At 41.3% G+C, this 25,799-nt stretch overlaps 3 protein-coding genes across 3 annotated transcripts; all 3 read left to right on the forward strand.

The window, feature by feature from the left end:
• Positions 1–5,082: 5,082 nt before the first annotated feature.
• Positions 5,083–6,030, forward strand: LOC130684732 (olfactory receptor 56A3). Its single transcript, XM_057506634.1, has one exon. The coding sequence runs from the start codon at positions 5,083–5,085 to the stop codon at positions 6,028–6,030; it is 948 nt and encodes a 315-aa protein (XP_057362617.1).
• Positions 6,031–13,845: 7,815 nt separating this feature from the next.
• Positions 13,846–14,793, forward strand: LOC130684733 (olfactory receptor 56A3). The gene has a single exon (XM_057506635.1). It carries the CDS (start codon positions 13,846–13,848, stop codon positions 14,791–14,793), a length of 948 nt encoding a protein of 315 aa, XP_057362618.1.
• A 7,972-nt stretch (positions 14,794–22,765) lies between these two features.
• LOC130684734 (olfactory receptor 56A3) lies at positions 22,766–23,713 on the forward strand. The gene has a single exon (XM_057506636.1). It carries the CDS (start codon positions 22,766–22,768, stop codon positions 23,711–23,713), a length of 948 nt encoding a protein of 315 aa, XP_057362619.1.
• The last annotated feature ends 2,086 nt before the right edge of the window (positions 23,714–25,799 follow it).

Raw genomic sequence — 25,799 nt, forward strand, 5'->3', positions numbered from 1 at the left:
TTTGGCTTGATATAGTTCATTTGTTTATTTTTGCTTTCATTTCCCTTGCCTGGGGATAAAATCCAGAAAATGTGAGTCTAGGAATCACAGGAAAAACCACAAAGCTAGTTCAGCCTCAACACTGGCTCAGGTTGGAGAAATGTCTGTAAAGGCTGTTGCAAGGAGTATGGGCCCAGGTGAGTGACACTAGGCGTTTCTTTTAACAGCATCAGTATCCAAGACAGGCTGAAACCCACACAAAACACAGATGCAAAGAATTTTCTTAGGTGTAATTTATAATTTTTCTTTCTTTTCTTTATTGTCTTTCCCCTTTCCCCACGTCACCCCATTCTACCTCACTAGGTTGTTATGAGGACTAAAGGAAATATCAGGTAACAATCAGAATAATATGACACGGTAAGAAGATGTATGATAATTGCTGCTAGTGTGGTCCTTGATGTAGCTGTAAGTGTGGTCTCCTTCTCCTAAGGAGGCAGAAAATATTCTTTGATGTGCTCTATTTCTAACACATAGTATAATGCTTTCTACACAGTACGATCAAAATATTCATTCAGTAAAAAAGTAAAAGTAATTTTACCCTTGCAATAATCCTGTGTCAGAAAATTTATTATTAAAATATTATCAAACAAACATTAACAAAACAGAAACACCTTGGTGATCTTGTGGAATCCCGAAATAAGATCTCCAGGGATAATCCATTAATAGAACAATAATTTGACTTGATCAAATTGAAAGATTTCCATTGAATAATGGACAGCACACAGTAAATTTGGCAAATACATGTCAGACTACAGGAGACCTTAGCAAAATCAAGCCAACAGGGGACTCTAGTGTTTAAACTTTGAAAGGAGATTTTGTAAATATGCAAGAAAAAACAAAAATAAATAGGAAAAGATGGAAAGGGATGTGAACATGTATGTGAACACTTATGGTTTCACAGCTTCAAAACCAAAAGTGGCTAAACAGAATATGAAGGATGCTCCCTGGTCAGAAGAAATTAAAATTAAAATAATGAGATGCTACTTTACATCCATCAGTTTTCAAAAGACAAGCATCAAATGGTATAAAGAATGTAAAAAATAAAGAAACTTCAGAAATTTCCAGTGGGGTTATATATATTTGGGAGAGAAATTCCAACTGAAGTTAAATTTTTTTGTACGCCACAACTATAAAAAGTTCCTGCACATGTACCTTCTTGAGGTCCATAAGTAAAGGTGGACCAGAGTATTGACAGTAACATTATTTCTGGTAACAATTCATCTTAGGTCACATGCTGTTAGCTACTTACACAGAAAGGGAAAATGCACAGAATGGAAACTGCACAGCAGTCAATAATGAAGATGACTTACACACTGCAACATGGCAGACTTTTAAGATTTAGTCTTAACTGAAAATATAGAACAGTATCAGATGCAGAACCTGATGACAGTTCTATAAATTTAATACCAAAACCACAAATAAGTGAACATATACCTAAACAGGCACATTGCAGATTAATTAGAAAGAAATATGGAAGGGATCCTACAGTTTCCATTTAGCTCAAGGGAAGATAAATAGCAGCAATGTAGGTATATGCAGAAGAAAAAGATATAAAAAATAGAGCAAAATATGGGAGGACCTTAAAGAAACAGATGGTGCTTATTCGACAACTTGAGGAGCATGAATGATTCACATGAGGCTCAAGGTGAAAATAAAAAATAAGGAACAAATCATGTTTCCTAATTTCCACATGTATATAAATATGATTTTAAAATCTTTCACTGTAGCAGAAATTACTGCAGGATTTTCTCTCTGAAAATTACAGTGCATTTTCTCAGTAATTCTCTCTTGCTTATTTATCATTGCAATGCCATAACAGAAGTCATGATAAGTTAACATCGCTCCATCCAATAGGATGATTTGGGAGGCTATCTAACAAGCACATAGAGGAAGCCCACACATGGAAGATTCTGAGTGTGGGTGTGCAAATGAGTATGAACATGTGTGAATGGATATAAGACCCCAAACCTAGGAGAGTCACTAACTCCCTACAGGACACATAGCCAACAAACGGCTAAATTAAAAGGGCTTTTTTCTTTTAGAGACAAAGGAAATCATTTTCTTTTCCAATGTGCCTGACTGTCTGTCCCAGGAGGATCCTTTGAGTTCAAGGAAGGAAGGATGGAGAAGTTCCTAGAGGGCGACATCCCTTAGGCTCCAGAGTAATAAATACCCCAGGTATGTTGGGACCTAACCAAAACTCCAGGATCAGTGGAGCCAGAGTCTGTGCTTCACACCCTCCGAAAGTACACCTGGGTAGAAGGTACCTGAGATCCAGCTATACCATCATTAGCAAGAAGACAGGAGAGAGCTTGCTCTTCAGTCAGGAGCTGCGTTCCTGTCCATTCCGGAGTTGGCACCGCGAAAGCAGGCTGAAAACAGGGCCGTGCAGCCTGCAGCCTCCCTCAGGTCAGAAGGCACCATGAGAACATCTGACATCCTCTTGCCTTCTCTGAACTTTGCTTGGCACTGCCAGAGATGCAGAGAAGTGGGACTTTGTCCCTAGGAAAGGAGAATAATGCGGGGTGGGGGGGGACAGCTCTGGAAAGTGTATCATCTGGACCCCAGTGAGAGCATCGGGGTTCTCGATTCTGAGTGTGGGAATTTAGGAGACTTCAGGCAAAGACTCTGCCTACAAATGTTTCACTCCTGGGGTTGGAATTAAATTTACTCTAGTTCACTTCAGAGGTTGAGGGTAGAGGCTGCAGGTGGGGATCAGTGGGGCTCAGAAAGTAGTTCCTCAGCTTGCAGCTCTATCTAAGGAATTTCTAAATGCCACTGCTGCCAAAAGCAGAAAATTATGTCCGTAGGATCCACGAGGTTTCAGTCACTGGGGGCACACAGTGATGTCCAACACAACACTGGGAGACAGGTCTGCAGGTCGCTCTTCTGGAACTCTGTGGAGCTGGGGGGACGCCTGGACACAGGAATACCACAGTGCTGCACTGTGGACCTTCCCTGCAACCCGGGGAAAAGCCTGGGAGGCTATAGGGTCTCTGCTTTATTCTTGACCTTCAGCATCTCTGGCTTCTTCAAGGTGTCCCTCTCTGCAACCAGCCAGTCATTAGCTCTAGGTCCTCAGCCCAGACGGTGCCGTGGCAAGCTCTGATTGCAGACTGACACTGGAAAAGGACAGAGGAAGAAAGACTTATGTGTTCTCACATGCTCTGCTGCTAGGGCTCAGTGGGTAGCTCAGTGTTTGTTGAGTGAAACATACCAACAATAGTATGTTTCTAATGGTATGAAAATATTGGTCCACTCTTCATATACCATTTTATGCAAACTTCCTTACCACACTGACCCCACTCCAAAATTATTTCTCCTCTATCAGACTCCCTGTCAAGACTCTTAATCGTGTCCAGGGGGAAGTTTGCTTCCTTTTTAATAGAATTGATTGGGAAAGTACACTATCATCGAACTATTTATCAAGTCCAAAGGAATCCTAGAAATTACTCCAATCCATCTCACGGTATTAGGCAAGATTAGCATCAGGGTAAAATAGTTTGGACGGTTAAGATGTTGAAATATAATTTCCGTTGTTTGTAATGTGGCAATAATATAATATATCTCATAGGATGTTGAATGATCAAAGGGATAAAGTCTTAGAATATTTGGGCATAGTTCCCAGCAAGTAGTAAGACTTCCAAACCTAACATAATTTTATGTTACATTAGTGAGACTAATGAGTAATAAGCAGCGTAGTTCTAATACTCCTGATGAAAAATAATTTCTAACCCACAAAATAACTCTTTAACAGAGACTCTGTCCATATACACAGATTTAGGTACAATGGACTCCATGACTTGAAGGATCCCAGAAAGACCTGACCTATATACTATTTGCCAAGCTACAGCCTTCCTTGGACCCTTTCACAATCAGGGGAAGAACCTTAGGATCCTTCACCTTTAATGTAAATGAGGGTACCACATCACTCTATGTACAATCTTTCTTGTCCAACCTACGCCCATGTCAAAGTTAGTCAGTCCTCCCCATCCTGTCCTAATGGTTTGCGCAAGACCCTGTCATTTGTTCTTATGATTCCCCATTGTTCCCAAGAAGGTTTTTGCTTTACCTCCTCGAGAGTAAGAACAGCTCCCTGTTCAGTTCTGTGGCTCTGCTACGTCCCACAATGCCAGGGGAAAAGGCTGAGTGATAGAAAGCAATGCCAACATTAAAGCAGTGCCTGGAAGCAGGGGACTGCCCACCTGGTCCATGACATCGATGCTTGAAAAGGGAAACAGAAGAGGGCAGGAGTATAAAGATAAACGTCGCCAGCCTCCCACAGCTGCCCGCAGAATGACTGCCTTCCCGTCTGGTTTAACGGCAGGTATGGCCCTTCCAAAACTCGGCAAAATTGGCCATCATCCTTTAAAAGGTACTTCCAGAAATTAGGAATCCTACAAAGGTGAAGAGCTGATAAACAGAGGGGAAAACAAGTATTAGGGGGATTCCATACCTATCCACTTGAAATACTTTTCAGACGAAATGTCAAATACTAATTTCAGTTCCATAATTATCTTAAATCTCTAATTAAAGCAAAGTAAATACAGCTGAAAAGTCAGAATGAAGGTGACAAAACGACTGGGGATACTCTTCTGAGCGCCACTTCATGCTGGCTCTGATACTTATTGGTATGTACTGCTAGAGTTAAGTTGCACTGGTGGTCGCCTATGTGTACATTAAAAAATACAAAAAGAAAGAAACTCACAAGTACAAATTTAGACTCACCTGTCACAAAAAGTAGTTTCTACATTTATATGCAAGGATATAATTACATTGAAACTGAGCCTTGAACAGATCAAACATGTATAAACAAATGCTATTACCTCACGCCTCTATGCTGCTTAGAATGAGAGAAATACCCCAGTAGCATGGCACAACAAATAAACAGACGCATTTGCTTACTTTGGATAAACTGCTAGGACGCACACAGTTTACATAGGAAAGGCATATTATTGGAAATTCATGTTTGTGTAGTCAATAGCCAATTTTTATCCTAATTACAGATTCCCAGAAGAAGGCTGTAGGAATACATGACAAAGTATGACCACACAACACAATGTCACCACCTCCACTGAGATTTCAGACTTCCTCCTGAATTGTTTTGTCAGGTCCCCCAGCTGGCAGCTCTGGCTGTCCCTGCCCCTCAGCCTCCTCTTCCTCCTGGCCATGGGGGCCAATGCCACCCTCCTCGTCACCATCCGGATGGAGGCCTCTCTGCACCAGCCCATGTACTACCTGCTCAGCCTCCTCTCCATGCTGGACATGGTGCTCTGCCTCACCGTCATCCCCAAGGTCCTGGCCATCTTCTGGTTTGACCTCAGGTCCATTAGCTTCTCTGCCTGCTTCCTGCAGATGTACATCATGAACAGTTTCCTCGCCATGGAGTCCTGCACCTTCATGGTCATGGCCTATGACCGCTATGTGGCCATCTGCCACCCACTGAGGTACCCGTCCATCATCAATGACCAGTTTGTGGGTAAGGCTGCCATTTTTATTTTGGCCAGGAATGTCCTTCTCACAATGCCCATCCCAATTCTCGCAGCATGGCTCCATTACTGTAGGAGAAACGTCATTGAGAACTGCATCTGCGCCAATATGTCTGTGTCCACGCTCTCCTGTGATGATGTCACCATCAATCGCATCTACCAGTTTGCTGGAGGCTGGACTCTGCTAGGATCCGACCTCATCCTCATCTTCCTCTCCTACACCCTCATCCTGAGAGCTGTGCTGAGACTCAAGGCAGAGGGAGCTGTGGCCAAGGCCCTGAGCACGTGTGGCTCCCACTTCATCCTCATCCTCTTCTTCAGCACAATCCTGCTGGTCTTCGTCCTCACGCATGTGGCCAAGAAGAAGGTTTTCCCTGAGGTGCCGGCCCTGCTCAATGTCCTCCACCACGTCATCCCTGCAGCCCTCAACCCTATTGTTTATGGAGTGCGCACCCAGGAGATCAAGCAAGGAATCCAGAGGTTACTGAGGAAAGCGTGGTAGGGACACTGGATCTCTGCATTCCTAATGGAAGGTCACTCTGAAGCAATAAAAGGTGAATAGCCTGAAATTTACATTGATGAGTTATTTTCTAAACTCAGAAAATTAGATATCACACCTTCTTTAATAAAACTTCAGTTTCGTTTTAAGTTTCTCTTTCTCTCACCTCTCCATTGGGAATCTCCTTGTCCCTTTCACCTGTCTTTCCTTACACATTGTTTTATTTTGTCCAAAGTATAGACATTCCTGGGAGTAGGTTCTAAAGTAAGAAGTTTATGTTCCTATAAATACAGCTGTTAATGTATCATGACTTTGTATTCTTGAATATACATCTGTGGATATTTGGTAGGTTGTGTTGTGTAATGTGTTCTTATTGCATTTCCACAGAAGGGAGTATATTGGAGACAAGGACATAGGAGTGAAGTTTCTGTCCTGAATGAAGGGAAGATGCTTCTAGTCATTAATTGGCTCTTACTCTGTCAGCCTTTGACCACATCAGTGTCTTTTTTTGTCTCTCCATCTCTGTGTCTCCAACTCCATCTCTGCCTCTCTCTCTCTCCTTCTCTAGGAGACGAGGTGACCTTTTGTATTGTGTCCTGTGTACTTGGCAAAAGGACAAGATTTCTACCTGCGTTACTCATGTGTGTAACAATTAGCCATGATCTTTATTAGATTCTCCTTCCAGTGGGTGTGTGCTGTTGACATGCATCTTTTAATCCAGGGTGTCATAGTTCATGGGGTGCACACACACCTGTGCTAATGTGGTAAAGGGTTGTAAGGATTGTAACATATGATCAAGTAATCATACTTAAACATAAAGTATGCTGTTCAAACATTGTATGCTTATTAATTGGACAGGTAGTAAGCACAATATGTCCTAGGATTTCTGTGAACTCTTAAGACACAAAAATACATAGAACATTGTTGTTGCTTTCAGGGGCTCAAAGGTTGGTTAGGAGGGACACAATAGGAGTTCTTGGAATACAGTCCTCTCAACAGGTGAGAATGAGGAATGGAATAAATACCTGATGGGCAGTAAGGTACCAGGCAACAAAAGAAACCACTTTATAGAGAGTTAAAAGTTTAAGCCTTACACAACTACAAAAAATGTGTTCTTAGGCCCGAAAGAGCTGGGCTCACAGTATTTCACATTACTCCTCTATTACCTGAGAATAGTGAACAATTTGTTTAAGCAGATCCTTTCTAAATGGAAGCCTTTGTGACTCAGTAATAATTTGTAAGGGTATTACCCTGTTTTGATCATGGAAGCAAAATCTCTCCATAGTCTAATACCAATACTGTCCCCAAAGTCTGGGTCTTTTGGTCTTAACCAAAATCACCTGACATACATCCTTGACCAACTTAAGCTTTCATTCCACAAAGCTCTGCCCATTTCTTTCCTCCTCCCTCTCACAGTGAAGAACAATAAATTGGTATTTCATTCCTCTGCTCCTGGATACCATTATGAGCTACCCTTTGAAAATTAAACATGCATTCACATAAGGAAAAACAATACCTGAAAGCATATAATCAAGCATTAACACTGAATTACATTTCCGAAAAGTAAAAAAAATCTCTCAGGATCCATCTTGGTTAAAACCTAGATAAACTTTTACTTTGTTATTTGAAGGAGAACTCCCCAAAATTTCATTCTCTCAAACATTTCAAAATAATTCAAATGGCTTGGTTTCAAGTGTGCATGACCGAATACCAACAGGAAGGCGTTATGTGTATAAAAGGTATGAATGTACTAAACAGCTTCTAAGGTAAATTTGGACCACTGTCTCTTACAAAATATTAAATACCTACCACTTTTCACAATATTACATATTGACATCTTATCATCAAGCACATACACAGAGTGATAATGGCCCTTGAGACCAACATCTAACATATTGTCTATCAAGTGTGCATTTACAGAGAATATAGACAAAGTTTTGTTATGGTTCTGGGGTTGCAGCAATGAGGAACATACTCAAGGTCCATGCTTACAACTGCAAAGGCTCTAAACCTCTAAGAAAGAGGAGTCCAAGAAGCAGTGGAAAGTGTCAATAGATTTCATAACAGTTCTCCCAACACAGCAGCAGAATATGCCAACAGGAAGGACATAGCCAAGGAGCACCTAAGGCAGAGGTCCAATACTATGGCCATTAGGCGGAAGGCTGGGGTGCAAATCTACAAGAGAATTTGAAGGACTAAGCAGAATATGATAACAGGAACTTGAGTTTGAACCAAAGCAGGAACACGATCCTGTGAACTGAAGACATACGGAAGAAAATGGGATTGAAGAAGGGAGGCACTTCATCAGACCAGCACAACCCACAGAAAACGTGTCTGCTTTCTAAAATATTAATCAAAAATAAGTACATAATTACGCCAGAATTTCTAGATGAAATACCAAGCTGTTATTTCTTATCTTGTTGATACTAGCCATTCTGGCTAATGTGAGGTGATATCTCATTGTGTTTTAATTTGCATTTCCCTGATGATTGATGATGTTGAGCATCTTCCCATGTGTCTGTTGGCCACCTGCATGTCTTCTTTGAAAAAAATGTCTGTTCAGGTCCTTGGACCATTTTTAAATAAGATTATTTCAGGTTTTCTGTTGAGTTTATGAGTTCTTTATACATTTTAGATACTAGCCCCTTATCAGATATATCACTTGTAAATATATCCTTCCATACAATAAATTGCCTTTTCATTTTGCTGATGGTTTCCTCTGCTGTGCAGAAGCATTTTGGCTTGATATAGTTCATTTGTTTATTTTTGCTTTCATTTCCCTTGCCTGGGGATAAAATCCAGAAAATGTGAGTCTAGGAATCACAGGAAAAACCACAAAGCTAGTTCAGCCTCAACACTGGCTCAGGTTGGAGAAATGTCTGTAAAGGCTGTTGCAAGGAGTATGGGCCCAGGTGAGTGACACTAGGCGTTTCTTTTAACAGCATCAGTATCCAAGACAGGCTGAAACCCACACAAAACACAGATGCAAAGAATTTTCTTAGGTGTAATTTATAATTTTTCTTTCTTTTCTTTATTGTCTTTCCCCTTTCCCCACGTCACCCCATTCTACCTCACTAGGTTGTTATGAGGACTAAAGGAAATATCAGGTAACAATCAGAATAATATGACACGGTAAGAAGATGTATGATAATTGCTGCTAGTGTGGTCCTTGATGTAGCTGTAAGTGTGGTCTCCTTCTCCTAAGGAGGCAGAAAATATTCTTTGATGTGCTCTATTTCTAACACATAGTATAATGCTTTCTACACAGTACGATCAAAATATTCATTCAGTAAAAAAGTAAAAGTAATTTTACCCTTGCAATAATCCTGTGTCAGAAAATTTATTATTAAAATATTATCAAACAAACATTAACAAAACAGAAACACCTTGGTGATCTTGTGGAATCCCGAAATAAGATCTCCAGGGATAATCCATTAATAGAACAATAATTTGACTTGATCAAATTGAAAGATTTCCATTGAATAATGGACAGCACACAGTAAATTTGGCAAATACATGTCAGACTACAGGAGACCTTAGCAAAATCAAGCCAACAGGGGACTCTAGTGTTTAAACTTTGAAAGGAGATTTTGTAAATATGCAAGAAAAAACAAAAATAAATAGGAAAAGATGGAAAGGGATGTGAACATGTATGTGAACACTTATGGTTTCACAGCTTCAAAACCAAAAGTGGCTAAACAGAATATGAAGGATGCTCCCTGGTCAGAAGAAATTAAAATTAAAATAATGAGATGCTACTTTACATCCATCAGTTTTCAAAAGACAAGCATCAAATGGTATAAAGAATGTAAAAAATAAAGAAACTTCAGAAATTTCCAGTGGGGTTATATATATTTGGGAGAGAAATTCCAAGTGAAGTTAAATTTTTTTGTACGCCACAACTATAAAAAGTTCCTGCACATGTACCTTCTTGAGGTCCATAAGTAAAGGTGGACCAGAGTATTGACAGTAACATTATTTCTGGTAACAATTCATCTTAGGTCACATGCTGTTAGCTACTTACACAGAAAGGGAAAATGCACAGAATGGAAACTGCACAGCAGTCAATAATGAAGATGACTTACACACTGCAACATGGCAGACTTTTAAGATTTAGTCTTAACTGAAAATATAGAACAGTATCAGATGCAGAACCTGATGACAGTTCTATAAATTTAATACCAAAACCACAAATAAGTGAACATATACCTAAACAGGCACATTGCAGATTAATTAGAAAGAAATATGGAAGGGATCCTACAGTTTCCATTTAGCTCAAGGGAAGATAAATAGCAGCAATGTAGGTATATGCAGAAGAAAAAGATATAAAAAATAGAGCAAAATATGGGAGGACCTTAAAGAAACAGATGGTGCTTATTCGACAACTTGAGGAGCATGAATGATTCACATGAGGCTCAAGGTGAAAATAAAAAATAAGGAACAAATCATGTTTCCTAATTTCCACATGTATATAAATATGATTTTAAAATCTTTCACTGTAGCAGAAATTACTGCAGGATTTTCTCTCTGAAAATTACAGTGCATTTTCTCAGTAATTCTCTCTTGCTTATTTATCATTGCAATGCCATAACAGAAGTCATGATAAGTTAACATCGCTCCATCCAATAGGATGATTTGGGAGGCTATCTAACAAGCACATAGAGGAAGCCCACACATGGAAGATTCTGAGTGTGGGTGTGCAAATGAGTATGAACATGTGTGAATGGATATAAGACCCCAAACCTAGGAGAGTCACTAACTCCCTACAGGACACATAGCCAACAAACGGCTAAATTAAAAGGGCTTTTTTCTTTTAGAGACAAAGGAAATCATTTTCTTTTCCAATGTGCCTGACTGTCTGTCCCAGGAGGATCCTTTGAGTTCAAGGAAGGAAGGATGGAGAAGTTCCTAGAGGGCGACATCCCTTAGGCTCCAGAGTAATAAATACCCCAGGTATGTTGGGACCTAACCAAAACTCCAGGATCAGTGGAGCCAGAGTCTGTGCTTCACACCCTCCGAAAGTACACCTGGGTAGAAGGTACCTGAGATCCAGCTATACCATCATTAGCAAGAAGACAGGAGAGAGCTTGCTCTTCAGTCAGGAGCTGCGTTCCTGTCCATTCCGGAGTTGGCACCGCGAAAGCAGGCTGAAAACAGGGCCGTGCAGCCTGCAGCCTCCCTCAGGTCAGAAGGCACCATGAGAACATCTGACATCCTCTTGCCTTCTCTGAACTTTGCTTGGCACTGCCAGAGATGCAGAGAAGTGGGACTTTGTCCCTAGGAAAGGAGAATAATGCGGGGTGGGGGGGGACAGCTCTGGAAAGTGTATCATCTGGACCCCAGTGAGAGCATCGGGGTTCTCGATTCTGAGTGTGGGAATTTAGGAGACTTCAGGCAAAGACTCTGCCTACAAATGTTTCACTCCTGGGGTTGGAATTAAATTTACTCTAGTTCACTTCAGAGGTTGAGGGTAGAGGCTGCAGGTGGGGATCAGTGGGGCTCAGAAAGTAGTTCCTCAGCTTGCAGCTCTATCTAAGGAATTTCTAAATGCCACTGCTGCCAAAAGCAGAAAATTATGTCCGTAGGATCCACGAGGTTTCAGTCACTGGGGGCACACAGTGATGTCCAACACAACACTGGGAGACAGGTCTGCAGGTCGCTCTTCTGGAACTCTGTGGAGCTGGGGGGACGCCTGGACACAGGAATACCACAGTGCTGCACTGTGGACCTTCCCTGCAACCCGGGGAAAAGCCTGGGAGGCTATAGGGTCTCTGCTTTATTCTTGACCTTCAGCATCTCTGGCTTCTTCAAGGTGTCCCTCTCTGCAACCAGCCAGTCATTAGCTCTAGGTCCTCAGCCCAGACGGTGCCGTGGCAAGCTCTGATTGCAGACTGACACTGGAAAAGGACAGAGGAAGAAAGACTTATGTGTTCTCACATGCTCTGCTGCTAGGGCTCAGTGGGTAGCTCAGTGTTTGTTGAGTGAAACATACCAACAATAGTATGTTTCTAATGGTATGAAAATATTGGTCCACTCTTCATATACCATTTTATGCAAACTTCCTTACCACACTGACCCCACTCCAAAATTATTTCTCCTCTATCAGACTCCCTGTCAAGACTCTTAATCGTGTCCAGGGGGAAGTTTGCTTCCTTTTTAATAGAATTGATTGGGAAAGTACACTATCATCGAACTATTTATCAAGTCCAAAGGAATCCTAGAAATTACTCCAATCCATCTCACGGTATTAGGCAAGATTAGCATCAGGGTAAAATAGTTTGGACGGTTAAGATGTTGAAATATAATTTCCGTTGTTTGTAATGTGGCAATAATATAATATATCTCATAGGATGTTGAATGATCAAAGGGATAAAGTCTTAGAATATTTGGGCATAGTTCCCAGCAAGTAGTAAGACTTCCAAACCTAACATAATTTTATGTTACATTAGTGAGACTAATGAGTAATAAGCAGCGTAGTTCTAATACTCCTGATGAAAAATAATTTCTAACCCACAAAATAACTCTTTAACAGAGACTCTGTCCATATACACAGATTTAGGTACAATGGACTCCATGACTTGAAGGATCCCAGAAAGACCTGACCTATATACTATTTGCCAAGCTACAGCCTTCCTTGGACCCTTTCACAATCAGGGGAAGAACCTTAGGATCCTTCACCTTTAATGTAAATGAGGGTACCACATCACTCTATGTACAATCTTTCTTGTCCAACCTACGCCCATGTCAAAGTTAGTCAGTCCTCCCCATCCTGTCCTAATGGTTTGCGCAAGACCCTGTCATTTGTTCTTATGATTCCCCATTGTTCCCAAGAAGGTTTTTGCTTTACCTCCTCGAGAGTAAGAACAGCTCCCTGTTCAGTTCTGTGGCTCTGCTACGTCCCACAATGCCAGGGGAAAAGGCTGAGTGATAGAAAGCAATGCCAACATTAAAGCAGTGCCTGGAAGCAGGGGACTGCCCACCTGGTCCATGACATCGATGCTTGAAAAGGGAAACAGAAGAGGGCAGGAGTATAAAGATAAACGTCGCCAGCCTCCCACAGCTGCCCGCAGAATGACTGCCTTCCCGTCTGGTTTAACGGCAGGTATGGCCCTTCCAAAACTCGGCAAAATTGGCCATCATCCTTTAAAAGGTACTTCCAGAAATTAGGAATCCTACAAAGGTGAAGAGCTGATAAACAGAGGGGAAAACAAGTATTAGGGGGATTCCATACCTATCCACTTGAAATACTTTTCAGACGAAATGTCAAATACTAATTTCAGTTCCATAATTATCTTAAATCTCTAATTAAAGCAAAGTAAATACAGCTGAAAAGTCAGAATGAAGGTGACAAAACGACTGGGGATACTCTTCTGAGCGCCACTTCGTGCTGGCTCTGATACTTATTGGTATGTACTGCTAGAGTTAAGTTGCACTGGTGGTCGCCTATGTGTACATTAAAAAATACAAAAAGAAAGAAACTCACAAGTACAAATTTAGACTCACCTGTCACAAAAAGTAGTTTCTACATTTATATGCAAGGATATAATTACATTGAAACTGAGCCTTGAACAGATCAAACATGTATAAACAAATGCTATTACCTCACGCCTCTATGCTGCTTAGAATGAGAGAAATACCCCAGTAGCATGGCACAACAAATAAACAGACGCATTTGCTTACTTTGGATAAACTGCTAGGACGCACACAGTTTACATAGGAAAGGCATATTATTGGAAATTCATGTTTGTGTAGTCAATAGCCAATTTTTATCCTAATTACAGATTCCCAGAAGAAGGCTGTAGGAATACATGACAAAGTATGACCACACAACACAATGTCACCACCTCCACTGAGATTTCAGACTTCCTCCTGAATTGTTTTGTCAGGTCCCCCAGCTGGCAGCTCTGGCTGTCCCTGCCCCTCAGCCTCCTCTTCCTCCTGGCCATGGGGGCCAATGCCACCCTCCTCGTCACCATCCGGATGGAGGCCTCTCTGCACCAGCCCATGTACTACCTGCTCAGCCTCCTCTCCATGCTGGACATGGTGCTCTGCCTCACCGTCATCCCCAAGGTCCTGGCCATCTTCTGGTTTGACCTCAGGTCCATTAGCTTCTCTGCCTGCTTCCTGCAGATGTACATCATGAACAGTTTCCTCGCCATGGAGTCCTGCACCTTCATGGTCATGGCCTATGACCGCTATGTGGCCATCTGCCACCCACTGAGGTACCCGTCGATCATCAATGACCAGTTTGTGGGTAAGGCTGCCATTTTTATTTTGGCCAGGAATGTCCTTCTCACAATGCCCATCCCAATTCTCGCAGCATGGCTCCATTACTGTAGGAGAAACGTCATTGAGAACTGCATCTGCGCCAATATGTCTGTGTCCACGCTCTCCTGTGATGATGTCACCATCAATCGCATCTACCAGTTTGCTGGAGGCTGGACTCTGCTAGGATCCGACCTCATCCTCATCTTCCTCTCCTACACCCTCATCCTGAGAGCTGTGCTGAGACTCAAGGCAGAGGGAGCTGTGGCCAAGGCCCTGAGCACGTGTGGCTCCCACTTCATCCTCATCCTCTTCTTCAGCACAATCCTGCTGGTCTTCGTCCTCACGCATGTGGCCAAGAAGAAGGTTTTCCCTGAGGTGCCGGCCCTGCTCAATGTCCTCCACCACGTCATCCCTGCAGCCCTCAACCCTATTGTTTATGGAGTGCGCACCCAGGAGATCAAGCAAGGAATCCAGAGGTTACTGAGGAAAGCGTGGTAGGGACACTGGATCTCTGCATTCCTAATGGAAGGTCACTCTGAAGCAATAAAAGGTGAATAGCCTGAAATTTACATTGATGAGTTATTTTCTAAACTCAGAAAATTAGATATCACACCTTCTTTAATAAAACTTCAGTTTCGTTTTAAGTTTCTCTTTCTCTCACCTCTCCATTGGGAATCTCCTTGTCCCTTTCACCTGTCTTTCCTTACACATTGTTTTATTTTGTCCAAAGTATAGACATTCCTGGGAGTAGGTTCTAAAGTAAGAAGTTTATGTTCCTATAAATACAGCTGTTAATGTATCATGACTTTGTATTCTTGAATATACATCTGTGGATATTTGGTAGGTTGTGTTGTGTAATGTGTTCTTATTGCATTTCCACAGAAGGGAGTATATTGGAGACAAGGACATAGGAGTGAAGTTTCTGTCCTGAATGAAGGGAAGATGCTTCTAGTCATTAATTGGCTCTTACTCTGTCAGCCTTTGACCACATCAGTGTCTTTTTTTGTCTCTCCATCTCTGTGTCTCCAACTCCATCTCTGCCTCTCTCTCTCTCCTTCTCTAGGAGACGAGGTGACCTTTTGTATTGTGTCCTGTGTACTTGGCAAAAGGACAAGATTTCTACCTGCGTTACTCATGTGTGTAACAATTAGCCATGATCTTTATTAGATTCTCCTTCCAGTGGGTGTGTGCTGTTGACATGCATCTTTTAATCCAGGGTGTCATAGTTCATGGGGTGCACACACACCTGTGCTAATGTGGTAAAGGGTTGTAAGGATTGTAACATATGATCAAGTAATCATACTTAAACATAAAGTATGCTGTTCAAACATTGTATGCTTATTAATTGGACAGGTAGTAAGCACAATATGTCCTAGGATTTCTGTGAACTCTTAAGACACAAAAATACATAGAACATTGTTGTTGCTTTCAGGGGCTCAAAGGTTGGTTAGGAGGGACACAATAGGAGTTCTTGGAATACAGTCCTCTCAACAGGTGAGAATGAGGAATGGAATAAATACCTGATGGGCAGTAAGGTACCAGGCAACAAAAGAAACCACTTTATAGAGAGTTAAAAGTTTAAGCCTTACACAACTACAAAAAATGTGTTCTTAGGCCCGAAAGAGCTGGGCTCACAGTATTTCACATTACTCCTCTATTACCTGAGAATAGTGAACAATTTGTTTAAGCAGATCCTTTCTAAATGGAAGCCTTTGTGACTCAGTAATAATTTGTAAGGGTATTACCCTGTTTTGATCATGGAAGCAAAATCTCTCCATAGTCTAATACCAATACTGTCCCCAAAGTCTGGGTCTTTTGGTCTTAACCAAAATCACCTGACATACATCCTTGACCAACTTAAGCTTTCATTCCACAAAGCTCTGCCCATTTCTTTCCTCCTCCCTCTCACAGTGAAGAACAATAAATTGGTATTTCATTCCTCTGCTCCTGGATACCATTATGAGCTACCCTTTGAAAATTAAACATGCATTCACATAAGGAAAAACAATACCTGAAAGCATATAATCAAGCATTAACACTGAATTACATTTCCGAAAAGTAAAAAAAATCTCTCAGGATCCATCTTGGTTAAAACCTAGATAAACTTTTACTTTGTTATTTGAAGGAGAACTCCCCAAAATTTCATTCTCTCAAACATTTCAAAATAATTCAAATGGCTTGGTTTCAAGTGTGCATGACCGAATACCAACAGGAAGGCGTTATGTGTATAAAAGGTATGAATGTACTAAACAGCTTCTAAGGTAAATTTGGACCACTGTCTCTTACAAAATATTAAATACCTACCACTTTTCACAATATTACATATTGACATCTTATCATCAAGCACATACACAGAGTGATAATGGCCCTTGAGACCAACATCTAACATATTGTCTATCAAGTGTGCATTTACAGAGAATATAGACAAAGTTTTGTTATGGTTCTGGGGTTGCAGCAATGAGGAACATACTCAAGGTCCATGCTTACAACTGCAAAGGCTCTAAACCTCTAAGAAAGAGGAGTCCAAGAAGCAGTGGAAAGTGTCAATAGATTTCATAACAGTTCTCCCAACACAGCAGCAGAATATGCCAACAGGAAGGACATAGCCAAGGAGCACCTAAGGCAGAGGTCCAATACTATGGCCATTAGGCGGAAGGCTGGGGTGCAAATCTACAAGAGAATTTGAAGGACTAAGCAGAATATGATAACAGGAACTTGAGTTTGAACCAAAGCAGGAACACGATCCTGTGAACTGAAGACATACGGAAGAAAATGGGATTGAAGAAGGGAGGCACTTCATCAGACCAGCACAACCCACAGAAAACGTGTCTGCTTTCTAAAATATTAATCAAAAATAAGTACATAATTACGCCAGAATTTCTAGATGAAATACCAAGCTGTTATTTCTTATCTTGTTGATACTAGCCATTCTGGCTAATGTGAGGTGATATCTCATTGTGTTTTAATTTGCATTTCCCTGATGATTGATGATGTTGAGCATCTTCCCATGTGTCTGTTGGCCACCTGCATGTCTTCTTTGAAAAAAATGTCTGTTCAGGTCCTTGGACCATTTTTAAATAAGGTTATTTCAGGTTTTCTGTTGAGTTTATGAGTTCTTTATACATTTTAGATACTAGCCCCTTATCAGATATATCACTTGTAAATATATCCTTCCATACAATAAATTGCCTTTTCATTTTGCTGATGGTTTCCTCTGCTGTGCAGAAGCATTTTGGCTTGATATAGTTCATTTGTTTATTTTTGCTTTCATTTCCCTTGCCTGGGGATAAAATCCAGAAAATGTGAGTCTAGGAATCACAGGAAAAACCACAAAGCTAGTTCAGCCTCAACACTGGCTCAGGTTGGAGAAATGTCTGTAAAGGCTGTTGCAAGGAGTATGGGCCCAGGTGAGTGACACTAGGCGTTTCTTTTAACAGCATCAGTATCCAAGACAGGCTGAAACCCACACAAAACACAGATGCAAAGAATTTTCTTAGGTGTAATTTATAATTTTTCTTTCTTTTCTTTATTGTCTTTCCCCTTTCCCCACGTCACCCCATTCTACCTCACTAGGTTGTTATGAGGACTAAAGGAAATATCAGGTAACAATCAGAATAATATGACACGGTAAGAAGATGTATGATAATTGCTGCTAGTGTGGTCCTTGATGTAGCTGTAAGTGTGGTCTCCTTCTCCTAAGGAGGCAGAAAATATTCTTTGATGTGCTCTATTTCTAACACATAGTATAATGCTTTCTACACAGTACGATCAAAATATTCATTCAGTAAAAAAGTAAAAGTAATTTTACCCTTGCAATAATCCTGTGTCAGAAAATTTATTATTAAAATATTATCAAACAAACATTAACAAAACAGAAACACCTTGGTGATCTTGTGGAATCCCGAAATAAGATCTCCAGGGATAATCCATTAATAGAACAATAATTTGACTTGATCAAATTGAAAGATTTCCATTGAATAATGGACAGCACACAGTAAATTTGGCAAATACATGTCAGACTACAGGAGACCTTAGCAAAATCAAGCCAACAGGGGACTCTAGTGTTTAAACTTTGAAAGGAGATTTTGTAAATATGCAAGAAAAAACAAAAATAAATAGGAAAAGATGGAAAGGGATGTGAACATGTATGTGAACACTTATGGTTTCACAGCTTCAAAACCAAAAGTGGCTAAACAGAATATGAAGGATGCTCCCTGGTCAGAAGAAATTAAAATTAAAATAATGAGATGCTACTTTACATCCATCAGTTTTCAAAAGACAAGCATCAAATGGTATAAAGAATGTAAAAAATAAAGAAACTTCAGAAATTTCCAGTGGGGTTATATATATTTGGGAGAGAAATTCCAACTGAAGTTAAATTTTTTTATACGCCACAACTATAAAAAGTTCCTGCACATGTACCTTCTTGAGGTCCATAAGTAAAGGTGGACCAGAGTATTGACAGTAACATTATTTCTGGTAACAATTCATCTTAGGTCACATGCTGTTAGCTACTTACACAGAAAGGGAAAATGCACAGAATGGAAACTGCACAGCAGTCAATAATGAAGATGACTTACACACTGCAACATGGCAGACTTTTAAGATTTAGTCTTAACTGAAAATATAGAACAGTATCAGATGCAGAACCTGATGACAGTTCTATAAATTTAATACCAAAACCACAAATAAGTGAAAATGGAAACTGCACAGCAGTCAATAATGAAGATGACTTACACACTGCAACATGGCAGACTTTTAAGATTTAGTCTTAACTGAAAATATAGAACAGTATCAGATGCAGAACCTGATGACAGTTCTATAAATTTAATACCAAAACCACAAATAAGTGAACATATACCTAAACAGGCACATTGCAGATTAATTAGAAAGAAATATGGAAGGGATCCTACAGTTTCCATTTAGCTCAAGGGAAGATAAATAGCAGCAATGTAGGTATATGCAGAAGAAAAAGATATAAAAAATAGAGCAAAATATGGGAGGACCTTAAAGAAACAGATGGTGCTTATTCGACAACTTGAGGAGCATGAATGATTCACATGAGGCTCAAGGTGAAAATAAAAAATAAGGAACAAATCATGTTTCCTAATTTCCACATGTATATAAATATGATTTTAAAATCTTTCACTGTAGCAGAAATTACTGCAGGATTTTCTCTCTGAAAATTACAGTGCATTTTCTCAGTAATTCTCTCTTGCTTATTTATCATTGCAATGCCATAACAGAAGTCATGATAAGTTAACATCGCTCCATCCAATAGGATGATTTGGGAGGCTATCTAACAAGCACATAGAGGAAGCCCACACATGGAAGATTCTGAGTGTGGGTGTGCAAATGAGTATGAACATGTGTGAATGGATATAAGACCCCAAACCTAGGAGAGTCACTAACTCCCTACAGGACACATAGCCAACAAACGGCTAAATTAAAAGGGCTTTTTTCTTTTAGAGACAAAGGAAATCATTTTCTTTTCCAATGTGCCTGACTGTCTGTCCCAGGAGGATCCTTTGAGTTCAAGGAAGGAAGGATGGAGAAGTTCCTAGAGGGCGACATCCCTTAGGCTCCAGAGTAATAAATACCCCAGGTATGTTGGGACCTAACCAAAACTCCAGGATCAGTGGAGCCAGAGTCTGTGCTTCACACCCTCCGAAAGTACACCTGGGTAGAAGGTACCTGAGATCCAGCTATACCATCATTAGCAAGAAGACAGGAGAGAGCTTGCTCTTCAGTCAGGAGCTGCGTTCCTGTCCATTCCGGAGTTGGCACCGCGAAAGCAGGCTGAAAACAGGGCCGTGCAGCCTGCAGCCTCCCTCAGGTCAGAAGGCACCATGAGAACATCTGACATCCTCTTGCCTTCTCTGAACTTTGCTTGGCACTGCCAGAGATGCAGAGAAGTGGGACTTTGTCCCTAGGAAAGGAGAATAATGCGGGGTGGGGGGGGACAGCTCTGGAAAGTGTATCATCTGGACCCCAGTGAGAGCATCGGGGTTCTCGATTCTGAGTGTGGGAATTTAGGAGACTTCAGGCAAAGACTCTGCCTACAAATGTTTCACTCCTGGGGTTGGAATTAAATTTACTCTAGTTCACTTCAGAGGTTGAGGGTAGAGGCTGCAGGTGGGGATCAGTGGGGCTCAGAAAGTAGTTCCTCAGCTTGCAGCTCTATCTAAGGAATTTCTAAATGCCACTGCTGCCAAAAGCAGAAAATTATGTCCGTAGGATCCACGAGGTTTCAGTCACTGGGGGCACACAGTGATGTCCAACACAACACTGGGAGACAGGTCTGCAGGTCGCTCTTCTGGAACTCTGTGGAGCTGGGGGGACGCCTGGACACAGGAATACCACAGTGCTGCACTGTGGACCTTCCCTGCAACCCGGGGAAAAGCCTGGGAGGCTATAGGGTCTCTGCTTTATTCTTGACCTTCAGCATCTCTGGCTTCTTCAAGGTGTCCCTCTCTGCAACCAGCCAGTCATTAGCTCTAGGTCCTCAGCCCAGACGGTGCCGTGGCAAGCTCTGATTGCAGACTGACACTGGAAAAGGACAGAGGAAGAAAGACTTATGTGTTCTCACATGCTCTGCTGCTAGGGCTCAGTGGGTAGCTCAGTGTTTGTTGAGTGAAACATACCAACAATAGTATGTTTCTAATGGTATGAAAATATTGGTCCACTCTTCATATACCATTTTATGCAAACTTCCTTACCACACTGACCCCACTCCAAAATTATTTCTCCTCTATCAGACTCCCTGTCAAGACTTTTAATCGTGTCCAGGGGGAAGTTTGCTTCCTTTTTAATAGAATTGATTGGGAAAGTACACTATCATCGAACTATTTATCAAGTCCAAAGGAATCCTAGAAATTACTCCAATCCATCTCACGGTATTAGGCAAGATTAGCATCAGGGTAAAATAGTTTGGACGGTTAAGATGTTGAAATATAATTTCCGTTGTTTGTAATGTGGCAATAATATAATATATCTCATAGGATGTTGAATGATCAAAGGGATAAAGTCTTAGAATATTTGGGCATAGTTCCCAGCAAGTAGTAAGACTTCCAAACCTAACATAATTTTATGTTACATTAGTGAGACTAATGAGTAATAAGCAGCGTAGTTCTAATACTCCTGATGAAAAATAATTTCTAACCCACAAAATAACTCTTTAACAGAGACTCTGTCCATATACACAGATTTAGGTACAATGGACTCCATGACTTGAAGGATCCCAGAAAGACCTGACCTATATACTATTTGCCAAGCTACAGCCTTCCTTGGACCCTTTCACAATCAGGGGAAGAACCTTAGGATCCTTCACCTTTAATGTAAATGAGGGTACCACATCACTCTATGTACAATCTTTCTTGTCCAACCTACGCCCATGTCAAAGTTAGTCAGTCCTCCCCATCCTGTCCTAATGGTTTGCGCAAGACCCTGTCATTTGTTCTTATGATTCCCCATTGTTCCCAAGAAGGTTTTTGCTTTACCTCCTCGAGAGTAAGAACAGCTCCCTGTTCAGTTCTGTGGCTCTGCTACGTCCCACAATGCCAGGGGAAAAGGCTGAGTGATAGAAAGCAATGCCAACATTAAAGCAGTGCCTGGAAGCAGGGGACTGCCCACCTGGTCCATGACATCGATGCTTGAAAAGGGAAACAGAAGAGGGCAGGAGTATAAAGATAAACGTCGCCAGCCTCCCACAGCTGCCCGCAGAATGACTGCCTTCCCGTCTGGTTTAACGGCAGGTATGGCCCTTCCAAAACTCGGCAAAATTGGCCATCATCCTTTAAAAGGTACTTCCAGAAATTAGGAATCCTACAAAGGTGAAGAGCTGATAAACAGAGGGGAAAACAAGTATTAGGGGGATTCCATACCTATCCACTTGAAATACTTTTCAGACGAAATGTCAAATACTAATTTCAGTTCCATAATTATCTTAAATCTCTAATTAAAGCAAAGTAAATACAGCTGAAAAGTCAGAATGAAGGTGACAAAACGACTGGGGATACTCTTCTGAGCGCCACTTCGTGCTGGCTCTGATACTTATTGGTATGTACTGCTAGAGTTAAGTTGCACTGGTGGTCGCCTATGTGTACATTAAAAAATACAAAAAGAAAAAAACTCACAAGTACAAATTTAGACTCACCTGTCACAAAAAGTAGTTTCTACATTTATATGCAAGGATATAATTACATTGAAACTGAGCCTTGAACAGATCAAACATGTATAAACAAATGCTATTACCTCACGCCTCTATGCTGCTTAGAATGAGAGAAATACCCCAGTAGCATGGCACAACAAATAAACAGACGCATTTGCTTACTTTGGATAAACTGCTAGGACGCACACAGTTTACATAGGAAAGGCATATTATTGGAAATTCATGTTTGTGTAGTCAATAGCCAATTTTTATCCTAATTACAGATTCCCAGAAGAAGGCTGTAGGAATACATGACAAAGTATGACCACACAACACAATGTCACCACCTCCACTGAGATTTCAGACTTCCTCCTGAATTGTTTTGTCAGGTCCCCCAGCTGGCAGCTCTGGCTGTCCCTGCCCCTCAGCCTCCTCTTCCTCCTGGCCATGGGGGCCAATGCTACCCTCCTCGTCACCATCCGGATGGAGGCCTCTCTGCACCAGCCCATGTACTACCTGCTCAGCCTCCTCTCCATGCTGGACATGGTGCTCTGCCTCACCGTCATCCCCAAGGTCCTGGCCATCTTCTGGTTTGACCTCAGGTCCATTAGCTTCTCTGCCTGCTTCCTGCAGATGTACATCATGAACAGTTTCCTCGCCATGGAGTCCTGCACCTTCATGGTCATGGCCTATGACCGCTATGTGGCCATCTGCCACCCACTGAGGTACCCGTCGATCATCAATGACCAGTTTGTGGGTAAGGCTGCCATTTTTATTTTGGCCAGGAATGTCCTTCTCACAATGCCCATCCCAATTCTCGCAGCATGGCTCCATTACTGTAGGAGAAACGTCATTGAGAACTGCATCTGCGCCAATATGTCTGTGTCCACGCTCTCCTGTGATGATGTCACCATCAATCGCATCTACCAGTTTGCTGGAGGCTGGACTCTGCTAGGATCCGACCTCATCCTCATCTTCCTCTCCTACACCCTCATCCTGAGAGCTGTGCTGAGACTCAAGGCAGAGGGAGCTGTGGCCAAGGCCCTGAGCACGTGTGGCTCCCACTTCATCCTCATCCTCTTCTTCAGCACAATCCTGCTGGTCTTCGTCCTCACGCATGTGGCCAAGAAGAAGGTTTTCCCTGAGGTGCCGGCCCTGCTCAATGTCCTCCACCACGTCATCCCTGCAGCCCTCAACCCCATTGTTTATGGAGTGCGCACTCAGGAGATCAAGCAAGGAATCCAGAGGTTACTGAGGAAAGCGTGGTAGGGACACTGGATCTCTGCATTCCTAATGGAAGGTCACTCTGAAGCAATAAAAGGTGAATAGCCTGAAATTTACATTGATGAGTTATTTTCTAAACTCAGAAAATTAGATATCACACCTTCTTTAATAAAACTTCAGTTTCGTTTTAAGTTTCTCTTTCTCTCACCTCTCCATTGGGAATCTCCTTGTCCCTTTCACCTGTCTTTCCTTACACATTGTTTTATTTTGTCCAAAGTATAGACATTCCTGGGAGTAGGTTCTAAAGTAAGAAGTTTATGTTCCTATAAATACAGCTGTTAATGTATCATGACTTTGTATTCTTGAATATACATCTGTGGATATTTGGTAGGTTGTGTTGTGTAATGTGTTCTTATTGCATTTCCACAGAAGGGAGTATATTGGAGACAAGGACATAGGAGTGAAGTTTCTGTCCTGAATGAAGGGAAGATGCTTCTAGTCATTAATTGGCTCTTACTCTGTCAGCCTTTGACCACATCAGTGTCTTTTTTTGTCTCTCCATCTCTGTGTCTCCAACTCCATCTCTGCCTCTCTCTCTCTCCTTCTCTAGGAGACGAGGTGACCTTTTGTATTGTGTCCTGTGTACTTGGCAAAAGGACAAGATTTCTACCTGCGTTACTCATGTGTGTAACAATTAGCCATGATCTTTATTAGATTCTCCTTCCAGTGGGTGTGTGCTGTTGACATGCATCTTTTAATCCAGGGTGTCATAGTTCATGGGGTGCACACACACCTGTGCTAATGTGGTAAAGGGTTGTAAGGATTGTAACATATGATCAAGTAATCATACTTAAACATAAAGTATGCTGTTCAAACATTGTATGCTTATTAATTGGACAGGTAGTAAGCACAATATGTCCTAGGATTTCTGTGAACTCTTAAGACACAAAAATACATAGAACATTGTTGTTGCTTTCAGGGGCTCAAAGGTTGGTTAGGAGGGACACAATAGGAGTTCTTGGAATACAGTCCTCTCAACAGGTGAGAATGAGGAATGGAATAAATACCTGATGGGCAGTAAGGTACCAGGCAACAAAAGAAACCACTTTATAGAGAGTTAAAAGTTTAAGCCTTACACAACTACAAAAAATGTGTTCTTAGGCCCGAAAGAGCTGGGCTCACAGTATTTCACATTACTCCTCTATTACCTGAGAATAGTGAACAATTTGTTTAAGCAGATCCTTTCTAAATGGAAGCCTTTGTGACTCAGTAATAATTTGTAAGGGTATTACCCTGTTTTGATCATGGAAGCAAAATCTCTCCATAGTCTAATACCAATACTGTCCCCAAAGTCTGGGTCTTTTGGTCTTAACCAAAATCACCTGACATACATCCTTGACCAACTTAAGCTTTCATTCCACAAAGCTCTGCCCATTTCTTTCCTCCTCCCTCTCACAGTGAAGAACAATAAATTGGTATTTCATTCCTCTGCTCCTGGATACCATTATGAGCTACCCTTTGAAAATTAAACATGCATTCACATAAGGAAAAACAATACCTGAAAGCATATAATCAAGCATTAACACTGAATTACATTTCCGAAAAGTAAAAAAAATCTCTCAGGATCCATCTTGGTTAAAACCTAGATAAACTTTTACTTTGTTATTTGAAGGAGAACTCCCCAAAATTTCATTCTCTCAAACATTTCAAAATAATTCAAATGGCTTGGTTTCAAGTGTGCATGACCGAATACCAACAGGAAGGCGTTATGTGTATAAAAGGTATGAATGTACTAAACAGCTTCTAAGGTAAATTTGGACCACTGTCTCTTACAAAATATTAAATACCTACCACTTTTCACAATATTACATATTGACATCTTATCATCAAGCACATACACAGAGTGATAATGGCCCTTGAGACCAACATCTAACATATTGTCTATCAAGTGTGCATTTACAGAGAATATAGACAAAGTTTTGTTATGGTTCTGGGGTTGCAGCAATGAGGAACATACTCAAGGTCCATGCTTATAACTGCAAAGGCTCTAAACCTCTAAGAAAGAGGAGTCCAAGAAGCAGTGGAAAGTGTCAATAGATTTCATAACAGTTCTCCCAACACAGCAGCAGAA

The sequence above is a fragment of the Manis pentadactyla genome, chromosome 9 (genome assembly GCF_030020395.1).
Source record: "Manis pentadactyla isolate mManPen7 chromosome 9, mManPen7.hap1, whole genome shotgun sequence".
NCBI classification, from domain to species: domain Eukaryota; kingdom Metazoa; phylum Chordata; class Mammalia; order Pholidota; family Manidae; genus Manis; species Manis pentadactyla.

Bases quoted from the DNA above. Each gene is read 5' to 3' on its own strand.
- LOC130684732 (XM_057506634.1), top strand. From the start codon at position 5,083: ATGACCACACAACACAATGTCACCACCTCCACTGAGATTTCAGACTTC.
- LOC130684733 (XM_057506635.1), top strand. From the start codon at position 13,846: ATGACCACACAACACAATGTCACCACCTCCACTGAGATTTCAGACTTC.
- LOC130684734 (XM_057506636.1), top strand. From the start codon at position 22,766: ATGACCACACAACACAATGTCACCACCTCCACTGAGATTTCAGACTTC.